This window comes from Pistacia vera, unplaced genomic scaffold, assembly GCF_008641045.1.
Source record: "Pistacia vera cultivar Batoury unplaced genomic scaffold, PisVer_v2 Contig168, whole genome shotgun sequence".
Taxonomy (NCBI): domain Eukaryota; kingdom Viridiplantae; phylum Streptophyta; class Magnoliopsida; order Sapindales; family Anacardiaceae; genus Pistacia; species Pistacia vera.
This window is the reverse complement of record NW_022195769.1, coordinates 56149-71449: the sequence shown is the minus strand read 5'-3', so window position 1 is coordinate 71449 and position 15301 is coordinate 56149. Positions and strand designations below refer to the sequence as shown.

Below are 15301 nucleotides of genomic sequence, written 5' to 3'. Positions count from 1 at the left end.
GACACACTCTCGCCATCCAACCTCTGCTCTCACTTCTCACTTCTCTCTTCTCCTCTTTCTCTGTTTCTCTTCATCTTCCTGCTTGCATGCAACCAATAAATGGCTTCTCAGCAGAGAATTTTGCTGCTTTTCTGGGTGCTCATAGCTTCGTCTTCAAGAGCTATCACCTCAACGTGGACACAAGATGAGATTATAGCTCCATCCAAGTTGGAGATGTTCGTGGATGAGCTTCCAAATCTGACTCGAGTCCAAGGTTTCAATCTTGTCAATGGCACCCTCAAACCAAAGTTTCTCAATATTGGCATGTTCAAGAAGAAATGGGTAAATTTTTCTTTCTCAGATTTGTTCCATATTTTATTTGTTTCTTTTTACTTGCTTTGTTGGTTTAGATACTTTCTAAGACTAAGACCACAAATTTCGACACATTCTATGCTGCTAAAGATTAAATTAAACCATTAATTCTTTCGTTTTGACTTAATTAATTTCCTAGAATTTAGTTTAATTTTTGTGGGTATTTCTTCTAGGAAACAAAATTATCAATTTAATTAATCTATTTTATATATTTATTAACAGTAAATAATTGGGTAAATTGACTTTTTATTTGACCAATTAATTATTAAGAAAGTGGCACCTTTAAATAGTGTTCTGACTAGAAGAAGTGACCAATTTAGAATACGTATAAAGATTAAAGCACATGTAGATTATATAAGATTTTATTCATGTTGACAGCATATAAATATTAGGTGAGATTATATTCAAGTTATAGTATTTTTTCTTTTTCCCTTTTTCCTACTCTTTTATTCACACTATATATTACGTAATTTTGTTTATGGAAGAAAAGTATACTATGTATTAAGTCGTCCGTGTATAATGTATTATTTTGTTTCATAAATTTTAACCATAAGTACGTTTACGTGACATAATTTTATTGACACATGAACGGTATGTTATGTAATTCTAACTAATAATATATTACATGAGAAAATTTTATATGAAACAATCTTGCTACATCCTTGTACTGATGTTATGATAGCGTCTAATTAAAATTAGTCACGATTTATAGCATATATAAGGAGACGGATAATAAAAAACAATTAATATTATTACACTATTATCGTATTATTTATATTTAATTTGTTTAAGCCTTCCCTAGATCTTAATTAACTTATAGAGTGTGAACCTTCCCTCTGTCTAGACAAAATTTCGTACAAAGTTTTGAATAATCTTTTTAAGTGGGTCCTTTTAGACAGTCTATTATTGATAATAAGTCGTTTCTTTTTATGCAGAAATTCCACAGAGATCTTCCTCCAACCCCAGTGTTCGCATTCGGTACATCAAAGTTCACAGCAAGTATCCCTGGTCCAACAATCGAAGCCCTCCATGGCATTGACACCTACGTGACGTGGCACAATCACCTCCCTTCAAAACACATTCTTCCATGGGACCCGACTATCCCCACTGCCATTCCCTCCACTAAGAAGGGCATCCCTACTGTGGTGCACGTCCATGGCGCTATTGATGAACCCGCAAGTGATGGCAATGCAAACTCCTGGTTCACCGCTAGATTTGAAGAAAAGGGTCCCACCTGGTCAAAAAGGACTTATCATTATCGCAACATGCAACATCCAGGGAATTTATGGTATCATGATCATGCCATGGGGCTGACACGTGTAAACTTATTGGCTGGCTTGATTGGCGCCTACATCATCCGTGATCATGAGGTGGAGGCCCCACTTAGACTCCCAAGTGGAGATGAATTTGATATACCGTTGATTGTTTTTGATCGTAGCTTTCGTAAGGACGGTACAATATACATGAATTCCACAGGAAATAATCCTTCCATACATCCACAGTGGCAACCTGAATATTTTGGCGATGTAATTGTAGTAAACGGGAAGGCTTGGCCACGTATGACAGTACGACGTCGTAAATATAGATTCCGTATAATCAATGCCAGCAATGCTAGATTCTTTAGATTCTTCTTCAGCAATGGTCTGCAATTTATCCACGTGGCATCTGATTCAGTATATCTCGGAGAACCTGTTGTGACCAATGAGACCCTGTTGGGCCCATCTGAGATTGCTGATGTGGTTGTTGACTTTTCAGAGTCAAAGTCCGATACTGTCATTCTTGCAAACGATGCACCGTATCCATACCCGTCAGGTGACCCAGTTGATGATATTAATGGTAAGGTGATGAAGTTTATTATAAAGAAAAATCATGAGGTTGACACGTGGCGTGTACCCAAGACCTTGATAAAATACCCATCACCTGATTTATCTAGTGCATCGCAAACACGGTACATTGCTATGTACGAGTACACAAGTGACATTGATGAGCCTACTCATCTTTACATCAATGGAAAATCATACGAACAGCCGGCAACTGAGACACCTAAAGCGGGGACCAGCGAGGTGTGGAATGTGATTAATCTAACGGAGGATAATCATCCACTGCACATTCATCTGGGATTGTTTGTGGTGTTGGATCAGACAGAGCTGGTTAACTTGGAGGAGTTCAAGACGTGCATGACAAAATTGAACGATGCGATCATGTGCCACATAAGCAAGTATGCAAGTGGCAAGAAGATAGAGGTGCCGGCACACGAGAAGGGCTGGAAGAACGTGTACAAGATCGCACCCGGAAACGTGACGAAGATACTAGTGAGATTTTCTTACATACATTCGAATGCATCGTATCCGTTCGATGCAACTGCAGAGCCAGGTTATGTGTATCATTGCCACGTAAGCACTCTCTCATCTTGGTACTTTAGTCACGAGTTGCCCAAATGATTTTCTCAAATCTTTTTTCGTCCCTGACTAGAATTTATTTTTAGAAAATTGGATTTATTTTCATAATTTTCTATTTTTTTGTATAATTGATTTTTTCTGAGTTTATATTAACCGTTGAGATGTGCAGATATTGGATCATGAAGACAATGCGATGATGAGGCCCCTCAAGTTCATCAAATAATTAGCGTAATGTTGTAATTTGATGAAAGAGTGATAGGTTTTTGTATTGCAAAATTGTAATAAGTAATAATAGGGTTTTGTATTACAAGTTTCTAGTGATTAATATATGATAGATTTTTGTATTACAAATTTCTAGTCATTGATATAGATTAAATTTCAAATCAATTAAATAGATAATGCTTCAGCCATCATAAGCACTTAAATTTCACAATAGCTAAATTCAAAGACCGGCTTAGTGGTTAAGGAGATTTGTTTTATTTATTAATTTATTGAGTTTTAAGTTTAAATCATTATAGGGTTACCTATAACATTTGTAGCTTACCTTGGAATATTGGACTTATAAGGTGTTCAATGGACCCCGATTATTAGTTAAGGTACATGCAAACTGGTCTGAACACTCCGATCATAAAAAAAAAAAAAAGTTCACAATAGCTAGTGCTTTACACTTTGGAAGCGCACAAAAGGCAGATATTTTTCCATTTTAGAGCACTAAATTTTATAAGTTTAATTAAAAAAATAGAAGCAATATAGTTTGTGGCCTCCTCAGCTAGAAAATATTAAATTATTTAATTGAAGTACAGTATTAGTTATTAGATTGATATATTTGAACGTATTTATAATGTATATGCTAACGTCTAAAGATGTTTTCAAATTTTGAACCAAATTTAAATAATAGTTAATATTTTATGTATCTTAAGAGTTACCATTTTCAAATAAATAATTAAATATATTTTTAATAAACAATAATTAATTAGTATAATATTACACATACAATATTTCTCATACAATTTAATATGACAAAATATGATTGGTTGATTTTAAATTAAAAATAAATTTTTATCCAATCATCTTTTATTACATCAGGTTGTATGAAAAATATTATATATGTAGTATTACTCAATTAATTAAGCTAGTAAAAATGTTGTATATGTAATGTTCCTTCAAGATGATTTGCACAAAAAGGTTTATATTATTTATTCAATAATCATTATCAGTATCACACTATCACTCACAAAAAATTGCCAAACCAATTTTCGTGTACATAATCTATGTAAATTTCTATACAACTTTCAATTATTGCAATAAGGACCCTCACCATGAATTTCATTAAGTTAAATGAAATATATAAATTTAATATTTAAAAAATGCCATCTCTTCGAACGAACTTCAACTCAAAGTGAGAAACTTCGTCAAATTCTATGTAATATTTGAGAAGTGGGAAGCTAAGCAGCAAGGCTTTTGGTCTACACCCACATATTTCTGAAAAACCCCTTTAGGGTCTCTTTGGTTTAATATTTTTTCCTATCCTATTAATACTATTTTCAAAATACATGTTTATTTCTTTATTCTGAAAATACTATTATATTTTATTCAACTAATTTTATACCCTCTAAGCTTATTAATTTAACTAAACACCCTCATAAAAAAGTTTAAAAATTAACAAAAATACCTTCATCCACTCACATTTGTCAGATTTTAGCCATCACCATCGGCAGGTAACCAAAATCTGGTATAATGACGTACTATTGGCTGGATTTGGTTGGTAATGTGTCGATCTATCATTTATCGGCCAGATCTACAACCAAAGATTTGGCCGTAGATCTAACCATTTTAGGCCAGATTTACCGTGAATCTAGCTGAAAAAGCCCATCTTGGCGTACGATCAGTCAGATCCAACCGGTCGTGCCTCGATACGGCGACTCTGACCACCCTCCGACGGAGTGGGTCGATATTTAATGAGTGAGTGGAGGTGTTTTTGTAATTTTTAATATTTTTATTATAGGAGTATTTAGTAAATTACCAAACATGGGAGGATGTTTTTATTAGTTTTTAAACTCTAAAAATATCAAAAATAATATTTCAAATACTACAACAAAGGCACCCTGTTAGTGGCTAGTAGGCTTCCCTACAAGGTTTGGCCCATTATAGAACCCAAAAGGCCCAAAAACATTCTAAGGGCAAAACCGTCAAAGTGCGGACAAAATTAAAGTGCTCCAAAATTTGGAGTTGGGTCTTGGGTGGGGGAACTGGGAACTACTTAATCCTCACCTCAGTCAAGCATTAAACAGCGTCACAAAATTGCGCCAAAACAATGGCGCTCCATCTCAGCCGTCCATTTCCAGCTTTTATGAATTTGAATCCGTTCTCAACCAAATCACCACCTTCCACCAAGCTGAAGATTTCCTGTTTCGCTCCTCGCCACTCGAACAAGGTCAGCGACTCGGTTAATTTCTTAACTCTTTAAACTTAATTTAATTTTAGCTTTAATTTTTAGTTTGTTCTGACGAGCGAGGATTCAGTGTAAGCGGGAGTACACGAACGTGATGATAGTCCCGACGGGAGTGGGAGCCGCCATTGGTGGATACGCCGGTGATGCTTTGCNTGAATTTGAATCCGTTCTCAACCAAATCACCACCTTCCACCAAGCTGAAGATTTCCTGTTTCGCTCCTCACCACTCGAACAAGGTCAGCGACTCGGTTAATTTCTTAACTCTTTAAACTTAATTTAATTTTAGCTTTAATTTTTAGTTTGTTCTGACGAGCGAGGATTCAGTGTAAGCGGGAGTACACGAACGTGATGATAGTCCCGACGGGAGTGGGAGCCGCCATTGGTGGATACGCCGGAGATGCTTTGCCTGTAGCTCGCGCTTTATCCTCCGTCGTTGATTGCCTCATCACTCATCCTAACGTAAGATAAAACCTATTTATATCTTTCATCTTTTAAAGCTGTGCTAAGGTCGTTTTAGTCATTTCAGCCACTGTGCTGTTGTGTACACTTTTAGAACTTCGCTTGTATTTGCTTTTTAAAATTGTGTTTAACGGTAATAACTAATGGCTTAAGATACTGTAAATTAATTTTGACTTAAAATTTAAATTTTATTTGATAACAAATTTAATGGTGAAAAAAGTTTAAAGAAATTAAGTTATTTAACCCAACACCCCCATTATGTTCCTTATTTTAATGGTTTAAGACTGTGATAAGAATTGTAACAGTATCAAAAACTTTCCGCCATTTAACAAAAAATGTCAGTGGTATATTAAAAATGGGTTTTCTACCCTTTATACCATTATATTTAACTGACTGAAAAGACGTTAAAGAGGTCTAACACGTTTTCGTGTCAAACCTTAGAGGTCGTACTTAATAAACTCTTAACTAATAGTAACTAATCCCCTTTACCTGCCTTTAAACAACGGTATAAAGTTGATTTAAATGCTGCTGAATTGCATATTGGTGGTGTTTGTTGTCAATATGATTGCTATATCATAATAATCAATTTGATGGTTTGGATAATTTGATGATTGATCACCACATGGCAACATTAAAGGGTAGCGGCGTTACTTGTAGCAAACCTATGCTTAAGCATGCAGTATGTCTTCCCTCTGTAAACTGGCACAGGTGCTTAATGCTGCAATGCTCTACTGGCCCATGTCTAATGTGTTATATGTTGAAGGTTATGCTTTAGATCGGTTTGCTGAAGGATTATGGGCCCTAATGCCTGTTCACCAAAACAAGGTATGTTTTAGTCATCTACCGTGTGCTAAATTCCTGCTTGTTGCTTAGCATACTTATGTTGTGGATTTTTTATTGAGTCAGGTGGGATTGGTTCTTGATGCGGGAATAGAGCCAGAGCTCCGTTTCCGTCATTTACAAGTGGCTGATGCAGCTCGGGCTTCCCTTGGATTGCCCATTATGGAATATATTATCACTGATACACCATTGAAGGTGCATACATTTAACTGTAATATTAATTTTTGGAGTTGAAATGGCATATGAGTGCAATAGGAGATTGGGCAATTTGGCTACTAGATTTTCATTGTCTATGATTGATTTTTAAAGTTCAAAATTGGAGTCAGCATAGTGATTGATGGATGGTCGGTAACATATAATTGTGAATATGTTTGAACTTATTTCAAGTGTTGCTTGTGCTTTAGTTATTTCTTACCCACAATTTTGAAAGAGATGCTTTTGTTGATTGTTTAATCAACTCTTTACAGATTAGAAGTCATGTTTTTACCTGTTGGAGTTGATAGAATTTTAGTGTACCTGCAAATTTATAAAAACGATAATGAAAATGAGAAGAAGATTGATTTATTTTTGCTGAAGTTTGAAATTGAACAACTTTACAGGTAGAAAAATGGGTTGATCCAAAAACTGGGCAATCAACGGGGGGATCAAAAACCCCAATTCGCTACTGCAAGCTGTGCAGACTTTAATTAACAGCACAGTGAATGCAATTGCAGTTGTGGGACGCTTCCCATGATGATGTTGGCGATGTCGATGATTATCGCAAGGAATGGTGAGTTATGTTAAATAAACAAATTGAAGATGTAGGGGTATTTTAGATTATTTGCAAAACTTTGGATTTAAGTGTCATGAGAATAAAAAGATGCTGATGCAGTTTATTTCTGTTTTTTCCTTTGTCTCTTCATGTTACCTTTTCAGCTTGTCAATTAATTAAGGTCCTGGTACCTGAAGTTATCTTAAAATTCCTAGACACACCATTGGCTTTTCCTAATCATGCTAAGCTCTTAGTTACTTTCTAACTTTGTCTCAATGGTAAAGGGTTTTTGCAACTGTTTGAAACTTTTAAGGGCAATGATTTAGCCTATCTTACACTTCCAAACTGTATAAGCTGTATAATGTGATGCTTCTATGTGAACGATATTGTTGACACTTAAAACACCATTTTTATCTGTGTTGCTACTGCAGAGAGATGTGTTTTTTGGTTGTATGAAGTTTATAGTATTTCATCTTATATTCATGTTTTGCAGGGAATAATGTATTGGCTGGATTGGAGCTGTTATACATCAGTGTGTGAAGGAATTCCAGATCCCTTGTGCACATGCTCCTGCTTATCACCTCTTCCATTGACTCAATTCCTTAGCCCTAAATCAGCTGCTGAGGAGGTTTGTAAACTCATTACAGAGCTTACTGCTTCTGAGATTTAGAGTGAATGACTCCTTCCTCTCGCTTGTTGTGCATGTGTCCTAGTTTAATGTATTGAATCTATTCATGGGGATTTTTATTTCACCACCAATGTGATTATAAAAAGTGCATGAACAAATATGACTGTACTTCATAATAGTGCTCATTAACCTGTTAAACATGCTTTGTATTTCATCCAGGTGGCTTTTATTATGAGAATATATGTGTTGTTCGTTGATACATTGTGCCTTTTTTTGTTTTGATGGCACTTTCCAGGTAGTTATAGACTGCTGTTCACATCAAATACCTTATTAATAGCATGACAGCATAAGCATCATAATGATAGTAATTTGTCAAATATCATGTCTTTGTTTCTGTTTTCTGGCAACAAAAAAGGAGTCAAAGCTGGAAAAACAGGACATGGAGAAAGAAATTTATGATACTCCCAAAAAAGATAAATGATAATAAAAAGAAAGAAATTATCTACTAAAATATAATAACATGAGTGAAAGTTACCTACTGTGTAATTGTCCACCGTAGTATACAACATGGCAAGCATAATCTTGGTTCTCTCTGTTGCATTGGATCATGCATGCGTTAGCATGGCTAGTCTCTTAAATGATATATATTTACGTCTGAATTCTCTTATACAGATAGGGTATACTTTTTTTCCATGTGTACTAGCTGGGCTGAGTAATGCACCACAGTACTTGACCAAGAGCTCTGAATCTTTGGAGAAGAGTTGCATCTTTGGAAGTGATGTTGTAGTGTTGTTCTTCCCCTTGATGCTTGTGGGGGAGATGGTGCTCTTGCTTTTGCAACCAGCAAAAGAAAAAAGGTGCACATTCAAAGACATTAACATATCCATGCCCTTTTCTCTCAAATAGAATTTATATTTGGCAACAGTTCCAGTAATCACAGATATTGATGTTCTTATTTCATGATTTTTTTTTTTTTTTTTTTTTTTTGGTTCCCAGCCCTTATAAAGCTGTAGAGGAAAATGAAACAGTTCTCAAGATACGCCGATAAATTTGGGATTGAAGTGTTGTTTGTTGATTATCAGGACAACTTATTTCATGATTTCTGTAATGTCCATGCTTTGTTCTTTTAGAAGCATTTAATTTAAAAAAAAAAAAAAAAAGAAGAAAAGAAAAAAAAAAAAAAAACAAGTTTTTGGCACCACTAAAATTATTTTTGAAACTCCTCTTTTGGTGTCTTTGCCAAAATGTAAAACGTAAGACAGAAGTAAAATATGTTCAGTTTTTTACTTTTGCAACTTTTTAATTACGGATCTCTAATAAAATCTTAAGAAGCTAAGAACCTGCTGTTAGAAGTTTCTTTTGCGATGGGTTAGCTTGAATCATTAAAGTAATATTTCCTTAATTATCTCTCCTTCTTGAAGAAAACAAAAAACCTATGTTATCATTCTCAACAAACGGAACTATAATTTACAATATTTTGGTAAAGAACTAGTGCCATGATATGTAGAAATCTCAAAAAACTGTCAGAGTAATTTGTATTGCAGTGGGCAATTATAAATTTACTTTCTCAGAAATTGAAAAAATAAAATAAAAGAAGAGAGCCAAGAAAAATTATTAGTGCTCTATCATCTTTGTAACTATATGCTTCATTGGAAATGGTGTTGCTTCAATATCAGCTGCAACCATTTGGTTATTGAAGAAAATGGAATCTCGTGCAGGTCAAGGTTTCAAACTATTGGGAAGCTATAGGTGTTATTGCAGCTCACAAGGCAGGAATAGACCCACATTCTCTCCGAAGAAATAGAATCAGCAACATTCGTTGCAGTTCTGTTATGCCGACAAATGGTACTGCAGTTTCAAGTGCCACACCAATTATTCAATAGAAGTATGAGTTCTGATTTCTTTTTACTAAAGTTACATAATCAATATTCGAAAATCATTTTTTTTTAATTCATTTGACAGCAGGTCTTAGCACTTCTATGTTTCTTTCTTTTAGTTTTTCTTAATTTGTTCATACTTTTCCTGGTTGTTAGAAATGAGGTCATGGAAAGTGTCATTTGTTAGTTGAAATAAAGCTCAATGTTTCAACATATTATCGTCATGTCATACCTGCTGGTAAAAAAAAATGATTGTTGGGTTGGTGAAACAGATGAAAGAAAGTAGCAACAACTTTTAAATTTTTAATACCAAATGCTTACCTTTAATTTATCAAAATTCATAGTTGGTATCTTGCCGAACTGATTAGCCATTTGAAACTAGCATCACTGATTTAGATAGGCAGTATCTATTTCAAGTCATCACTATAAGGTAGTTGAAAACTTTTATTTAAAATTAATACTCTACTCTAAAACTTTGATGTGACACAAAACAGAAAATCAATGCTTTGACTTTTTCCTAATCAGGATAATCGAATGGGTTTGTTTAGGCGATAATTGCATCATTTGACTGGAAAATAGACATGATTATGCATTTTTTATGCTCATATTTAAGTGAGTGAAGGTCGTCTGTTTCATACGCTCTAATCATTTTATCCTTTGCCCGTGCACCTCCGAAAAAATCTATTCTTGCTGTCATACATGAATCATAGATGTCATGACGATTTGATGATNGAAACTAGTACAACAACCTGTCGCCACTACCCCCCACCTAAATCGTGGATGTTTAGATGGAAAATCGAACCTGAGATTGTACACCTATCCACACTATCTTAAATTCGCCCTAACCATCTAAATTACCCACGAATGGGTTCAAGGTTGAACTTCCTCCTAATTATTTATATTTTAGGGAATCGATTCCTCTTTTAATTGTACAAGAATATGTGGTGTCCAGCGTATCTGGAGGTATATGAGAATGCTCTTTTACTAATATTATTACTAGTATTTGATATTGGTTATTCTTATTCATCAGCACGAGTTTAACTTACAATGTTTTTGAGAGCTTTCATTCAAACGAGTATTTTACATAGAGCCAATAAAGAATTTCATTAATAACCAACCAGTTTGGTTCTTTGGAGCAACTCAATGAATTTAGTAGTTTTTTTTAAGAACCTATTGACTGTAGATCTAACTTATCCAATGTTTACTCCATCCTTGGTTATTACCCGTAAGATACTAATTCAGGTATTGGGCAGCATTGTTAGAGCATCTTCAATTGCGTTCTTTATTTTAAAGAATATATTTCACATAAATAAATAGCATCTTCATTCATTTTTAAATATAAAGAACAAAATTTGTATTTAAATCTAATGGACTCTTTAAATTAAACTTTATAAATAGGAGAGATACTTAATATGAGAGAAAATTAACAATAAAATGCATAAAAACTTGTAATTTATTAAATAAAATTGGGATAGAGAATAAAATTTGACTCTCTAGATGTAGAGAGTCAAACTCACTTTTTAATATATATTTAAAGAATAAAAAACCTATTAAACTTTTGTTTTTATGGACAAACTCTTTATAATAAAGAGTTTAGGTCATATGAAAAGTCTTTTAGAGATATTTTAGTGAGGCTTTTTTCATCCAATATGGACAAAGTCTATCAAGCAATGGGTTTGGAGATGAAATAACCATACATAAAATTTAAAAATTCACATGGATATATGATATTGTAATCAACATAAAAAATTTCAAATTTCAAAAATCACATGGATAGACGGTACCAGGCAAAGCAAAGACTGGTCCTTCCTTACCAAAGAGTCAAACACATACACATTCCTCTAAAGTTGCTATAAATGGCGTAGACATTTTGATTGTTGTTAGGTTCAGGCCCATTTAAGGGATTTCTGGGCCCATCTCATTGTACAAAACAAAAAATGATAGAGATAGAAATGTTTGGGCGCGTTTGTTACACTTTTTAAAAAATATTATTCTGCAAAAGTGTTTCAGAGTTAAGTTAAATCAAATCAAATTGTACTTGAATATGAAAATGCGTTCAATAAAATATCTAAAATTATATTAAAGTTGGATAAAATGCTGAATAGTTATTTGGTACAATTTTTAAAAAAGGTTTTAAGACAGAATAATCGTTTGATATATTTTCTAAAAATATTTATTATTAAAATCTGGCCGTTGTTAACGGTCAGATCTCGGTGGTTGCTGGTAGGCGATAGTGGACTTAGGTGGATTAATTTTCAGATTAGAATGTGAGAAAAAAGAAAAGAAGAGAAAGAAAAATGTTTTAAGTTTAATAGAGTTGGACAATCTGAAAACAAGTCTAGAGGTGGGAATTTGGGCCCAAACCCGAAAAACAGGACCCAAGATCGGTCATTGGGAGGACCGGTCCTATAGGGTCTAGGCCTAGACTCGGACTGGCCCAAAGGAGGAGGGACCGTTCCTTGGGTTGGTCCCTCCTCCAAGGCCCAAGCCCAAGCCCAAACCCTCCACCCTTATTTCAAAAAACACCCCTGGTAATAAAATGGACAATAAATATAAGAGTTAAACCGATATTTTACATTTTATATACTAATTAATTAAAAAAATTACAAAAAAAATCCCCTAAAAAGTTACATAAATCCCCCTACATAATTTTGATTTAAACCCAAAATATGTAAAAAAATTAGGGGATATTGGTAATTTTTAGGACTGGTCCTAGGGACCTGATATATCTCAAAGGTCCCAGGCCCATGACATATGGTCCTTGAAGGACTGGTCCCATTTTGGGACCAGTCCTTCAAGGACTAGTCCGGGGCCCAGATCCGATCTGGGCCCTGATATATCTCAGAGGTCTCAGGCCCATGATATATGGTCCTTGAAGGATTAGTCCCATTTCAAGGCCTAGTCTGGGGCCCAGGTCTGGGCCCCGGACTAGGCCTTGCCCAAGTCTAAACAAGTCACACTCTCTTCTCATTTTTAGACAAAAAAAATTATTTGAGTTGAATTAATTTTCAGATTGGATTAACCAAATAAGTAAACAAACACATATCCTATTTTTTTAATAGAATAACAGAATAATAATAGATAATAATAGCATAAGAAACAGAGGCAATATCACCTAACCGTGCAGTTTTAGTCCATTACATTTATAGTCTTGGTCTTGGTGAAATACTAAGAATAATAGATAAATTGCATAATTAAAGAATTAAAGAATTAAAAATAATTTATTTGTAAAATTTCACATGATTTTAATATATTTATATACATATTTTAACATCATCATTTGGGATTATTTTTGTCATATCAGTTATGGTAATATTTTTTTATTTTTTTTACACAGGTTTTGTTGACTAGTGAGACCCAAATGGCAGAGTGCCAAATTACGACTTTGGAGTAAGAAATGAGACAAATTAGTGGTCAACATAATTAAATATTATATGCCCAAATGTAATTAAAATTATTTGTCTCTTTTAAGACAACCGAAACAACTGGGAATTAAAATGACTTCACTTTACTCTATGTCTATACTTCTTCCCCAAATTATTTAAATAAAAATAAAATAAGGTTGAAATTCCATGATATTGACAACATTTATCTCGGGTTCCTGGCTTTTCTGCCGGATCCTGGAAACTCACGTGTCCTTTTAATTAACTAACTCTACTACCTTTATATTTAAGTAATTAAATCCCGGATTAATAATTTCAAAACCTTTTCTGCATTCAAGTTATCTATTTTTCACTCATTATATTGCTTTTTACTAAAAATAAATATTTTGATTTTCTTGTAATATTTTTTAGCTTTTTCTTTTTTTCCTTTTTAGGAGTACTTGTTGGTTTTGGAAGTTTAATCCTAACCTTTGTGTATTGATCTTTTATGTATGAGTACTTAAAGATTTCAGAAATGTCATCGATTCAACTTTCAAATATATAAATATATAACTCTCTTAGCGTTATTGATAAATTTTGGATATCAAATTGATTGAATTAGGATTAATAGTAAAAATGTCATTTTTTTTCAAATTTAAACAAAATAATTTAACGGTTTGTTTATTCTGAAATCAATTATTACTTACTATAAAAAAGACCAAACACATGAGAGTTAGGATTATATTTATGAAATTAACGAATGCTCACTACAAAAAGACGGAACACATGGAGTTTACATGAAAAAAAACCCTATTGTTTATGGAAATAATTGGCAATAATATTAGAGCAAACAACATATTCCCACAAGAGATTTAGCGAAACTCAAGTTAATACTCATTGTTGCATTTATTCTAGATTCATATCCTTAAAGTAACATCGTTTCCTTTATTTTAACAGATTCCTAAATTTTCACTATAGCGCGATATGCGTTAGCATGTCAAAGTGTGCCAACACTTTTTTTGGTAGAAGACAAGCTCATGTTAGCAAAAAAGACCCACATTAGTAGCATCCAAGTTGACGGTTTTTAGCTTTTTTCTGACCGATTCTGAAGTCCAAAATCATTTTCGAGACCACTATTTGACTCCTTACAGTCTCTTATTCTCCTCTACAAAACCCATATCTTCACTTGTCAACTTCACTTACCGTTTTTTATCATTTTCAACAGTCACTGACAGTATTAGTTTAAGGGTAAAATCTAGAATAAATGTAACTAAGAGTATCAACTAAAATTTTGCTAAACCTCGGGTGAGAATATGTCATTTACTCGTAATATTATGATAAAGGTTTTAATACCCGACCCGGGGGGTGATTCGTTCAGGCGACCGGGTCATGGGTTAACCAGTTTAACCAATGGTTTGATAGGTTTGAAATTTAGTAAACACACCCCAGGTAAATACATTAGATCCTATAGGTTTGAAATATAGCAAACACCTAGCCAAATGCAAATCGACGATCGACTGGGAGAGCGGCGACAACACACCAGGGAGGGTAGATTAGGTGATGGACAGGACGAATCGACAATTGGCAAACTGAGGCATTGCTAGAAAATGGCAGATCGGTGGTGGAAGTCAAATGGTTGCGGTGGCTTTTTTTAGTGAGATGACTGTAGATCTTCGTGAACGACGACAAGGGAGCTTGGGAGAAGGTAGATCAGTGGTTGAGGAGGCCTATCGATGACAGAGAAGGTCGATCGACGCGAGGAAATTGAAAAAAAATTGCTGGACGATGAAACATCACGCGACAACGGGAGATGAAGCTTCACGGCCTTGGATAAAGTTAAAGGTGGTTTCCGATAGCAAGGGAAGGTGGAAGGTCACCAGAAAGGGGAGGTCATTACCGATTTGCATTTGGCCAGAGGGTATGTTTGTTAGATTTGAAACCTTTAGAAATTGATAGTATTAATCAGGGGTAGATTTGCTATATTTCAAACTTGAAACAGTTTAAAGGGTAACCTTACCAACCATGATTATGATTCAAATTAAAAAAGTTCTAAAATTTGAGTGATGCGTGAGTACTGAGTAAGAAGGGGGGACTGCCAGTCTGGAGAGTAGATAATTATTGGTAAGTGTTTAGGTGAAGGTGAAAAGGGTAAATTAAAAAAAATACGGCAACTACGCTTCTG

General features: G+C 34.3%; 2 protein-coding genes across 2 annotated transcripts; both read left to right on the top strand.

Moving 5' to 3' along the window:
- On the top strand, window positions 1-3137 carry LOC116125561 (multicopper oxidase LPR1-like). The gene is made up of 3 exons (XM_031411263.1): window positions 1-321; window positions 1287-2744; window positions 2920-3137. The coding sequence occupies exons 1-3, from the start codon at window positions 100-102 to the stop codon at window positions 2971-2973; spliced, it is 1734 nt and encodes a 577-aa protein (XP_031267123.1). The 5' UTR covers window positions 1-99; the 3' UTR covers window positions 2974-3137.
- Window positions 3138-5361: 2224 nt separating this feature from the next.
- On the top strand, window positions 5362-7198 carry LOC116125564 (uncharacterized lipoprotein syc1174_c-like). Its single transcript, XM_031411266.1, has 5 exons — window positions 5362-5438; window positions 5527-5661; window positions 6370-6486; window positions 6568-6696; window positions 7101-7198. Exons 2-5 carry the CDS (start codon window positions 5551-5553, stop codon window positions 7185-7187), a joined length of 444 nt encoding a protein of 147 aa, XP_031267126.1. The 5' UTR covers window positions 5362-5438; window positions 5527-5550; the 3' UTR covers window positions 7188-7198.
- The last annotated feature ends 8103 nt before the right edge of the window (window positions 7199-15301 follow it).

Coding starts and splice junctions, on each gene's coding strand:
- LOC116125561 (XM_031411263.1), top strand. CDS start 100: ATGGCTTCTCAGCAGAGAATTTTGCTGCTTTTCTGGGTGCTCATAGCT. Junction 322..1,286: donor GCATGTTCAAGAAGAAATGG/GTAAATTTTTCT, acceptor CTTTTTATGCAG/AAATTCCACAGAGATCTTCC. Junction 2,745..2,919: donor GTTATGTGTATCATTGCCAC/GTAAGCACTCTC, acceptor TGAGATGTGCAG/ATATTGGATCATGAAGACAA.
- LOC116125564 (XM_031411266.1), top strand. CDS start 5,551: ATGATAGTCCCGACGGGAGTGGGAGCCGCCATTGGTGGATACGCCGGA. Junction 6,487..6,567: donor TGCCTGTTCACCAAAACAAG/GTATGTTTTAGT, acceptor TTATTGAGTCAG/GTGGGATTGGTTCTTGATGC. Junction 6,697..7,100: donor TCACTGATACACCATTGAAG/GTGCATACATTT, acceptor ACAACTTTACAG/GTAGAAAAATGGGTTGATCC.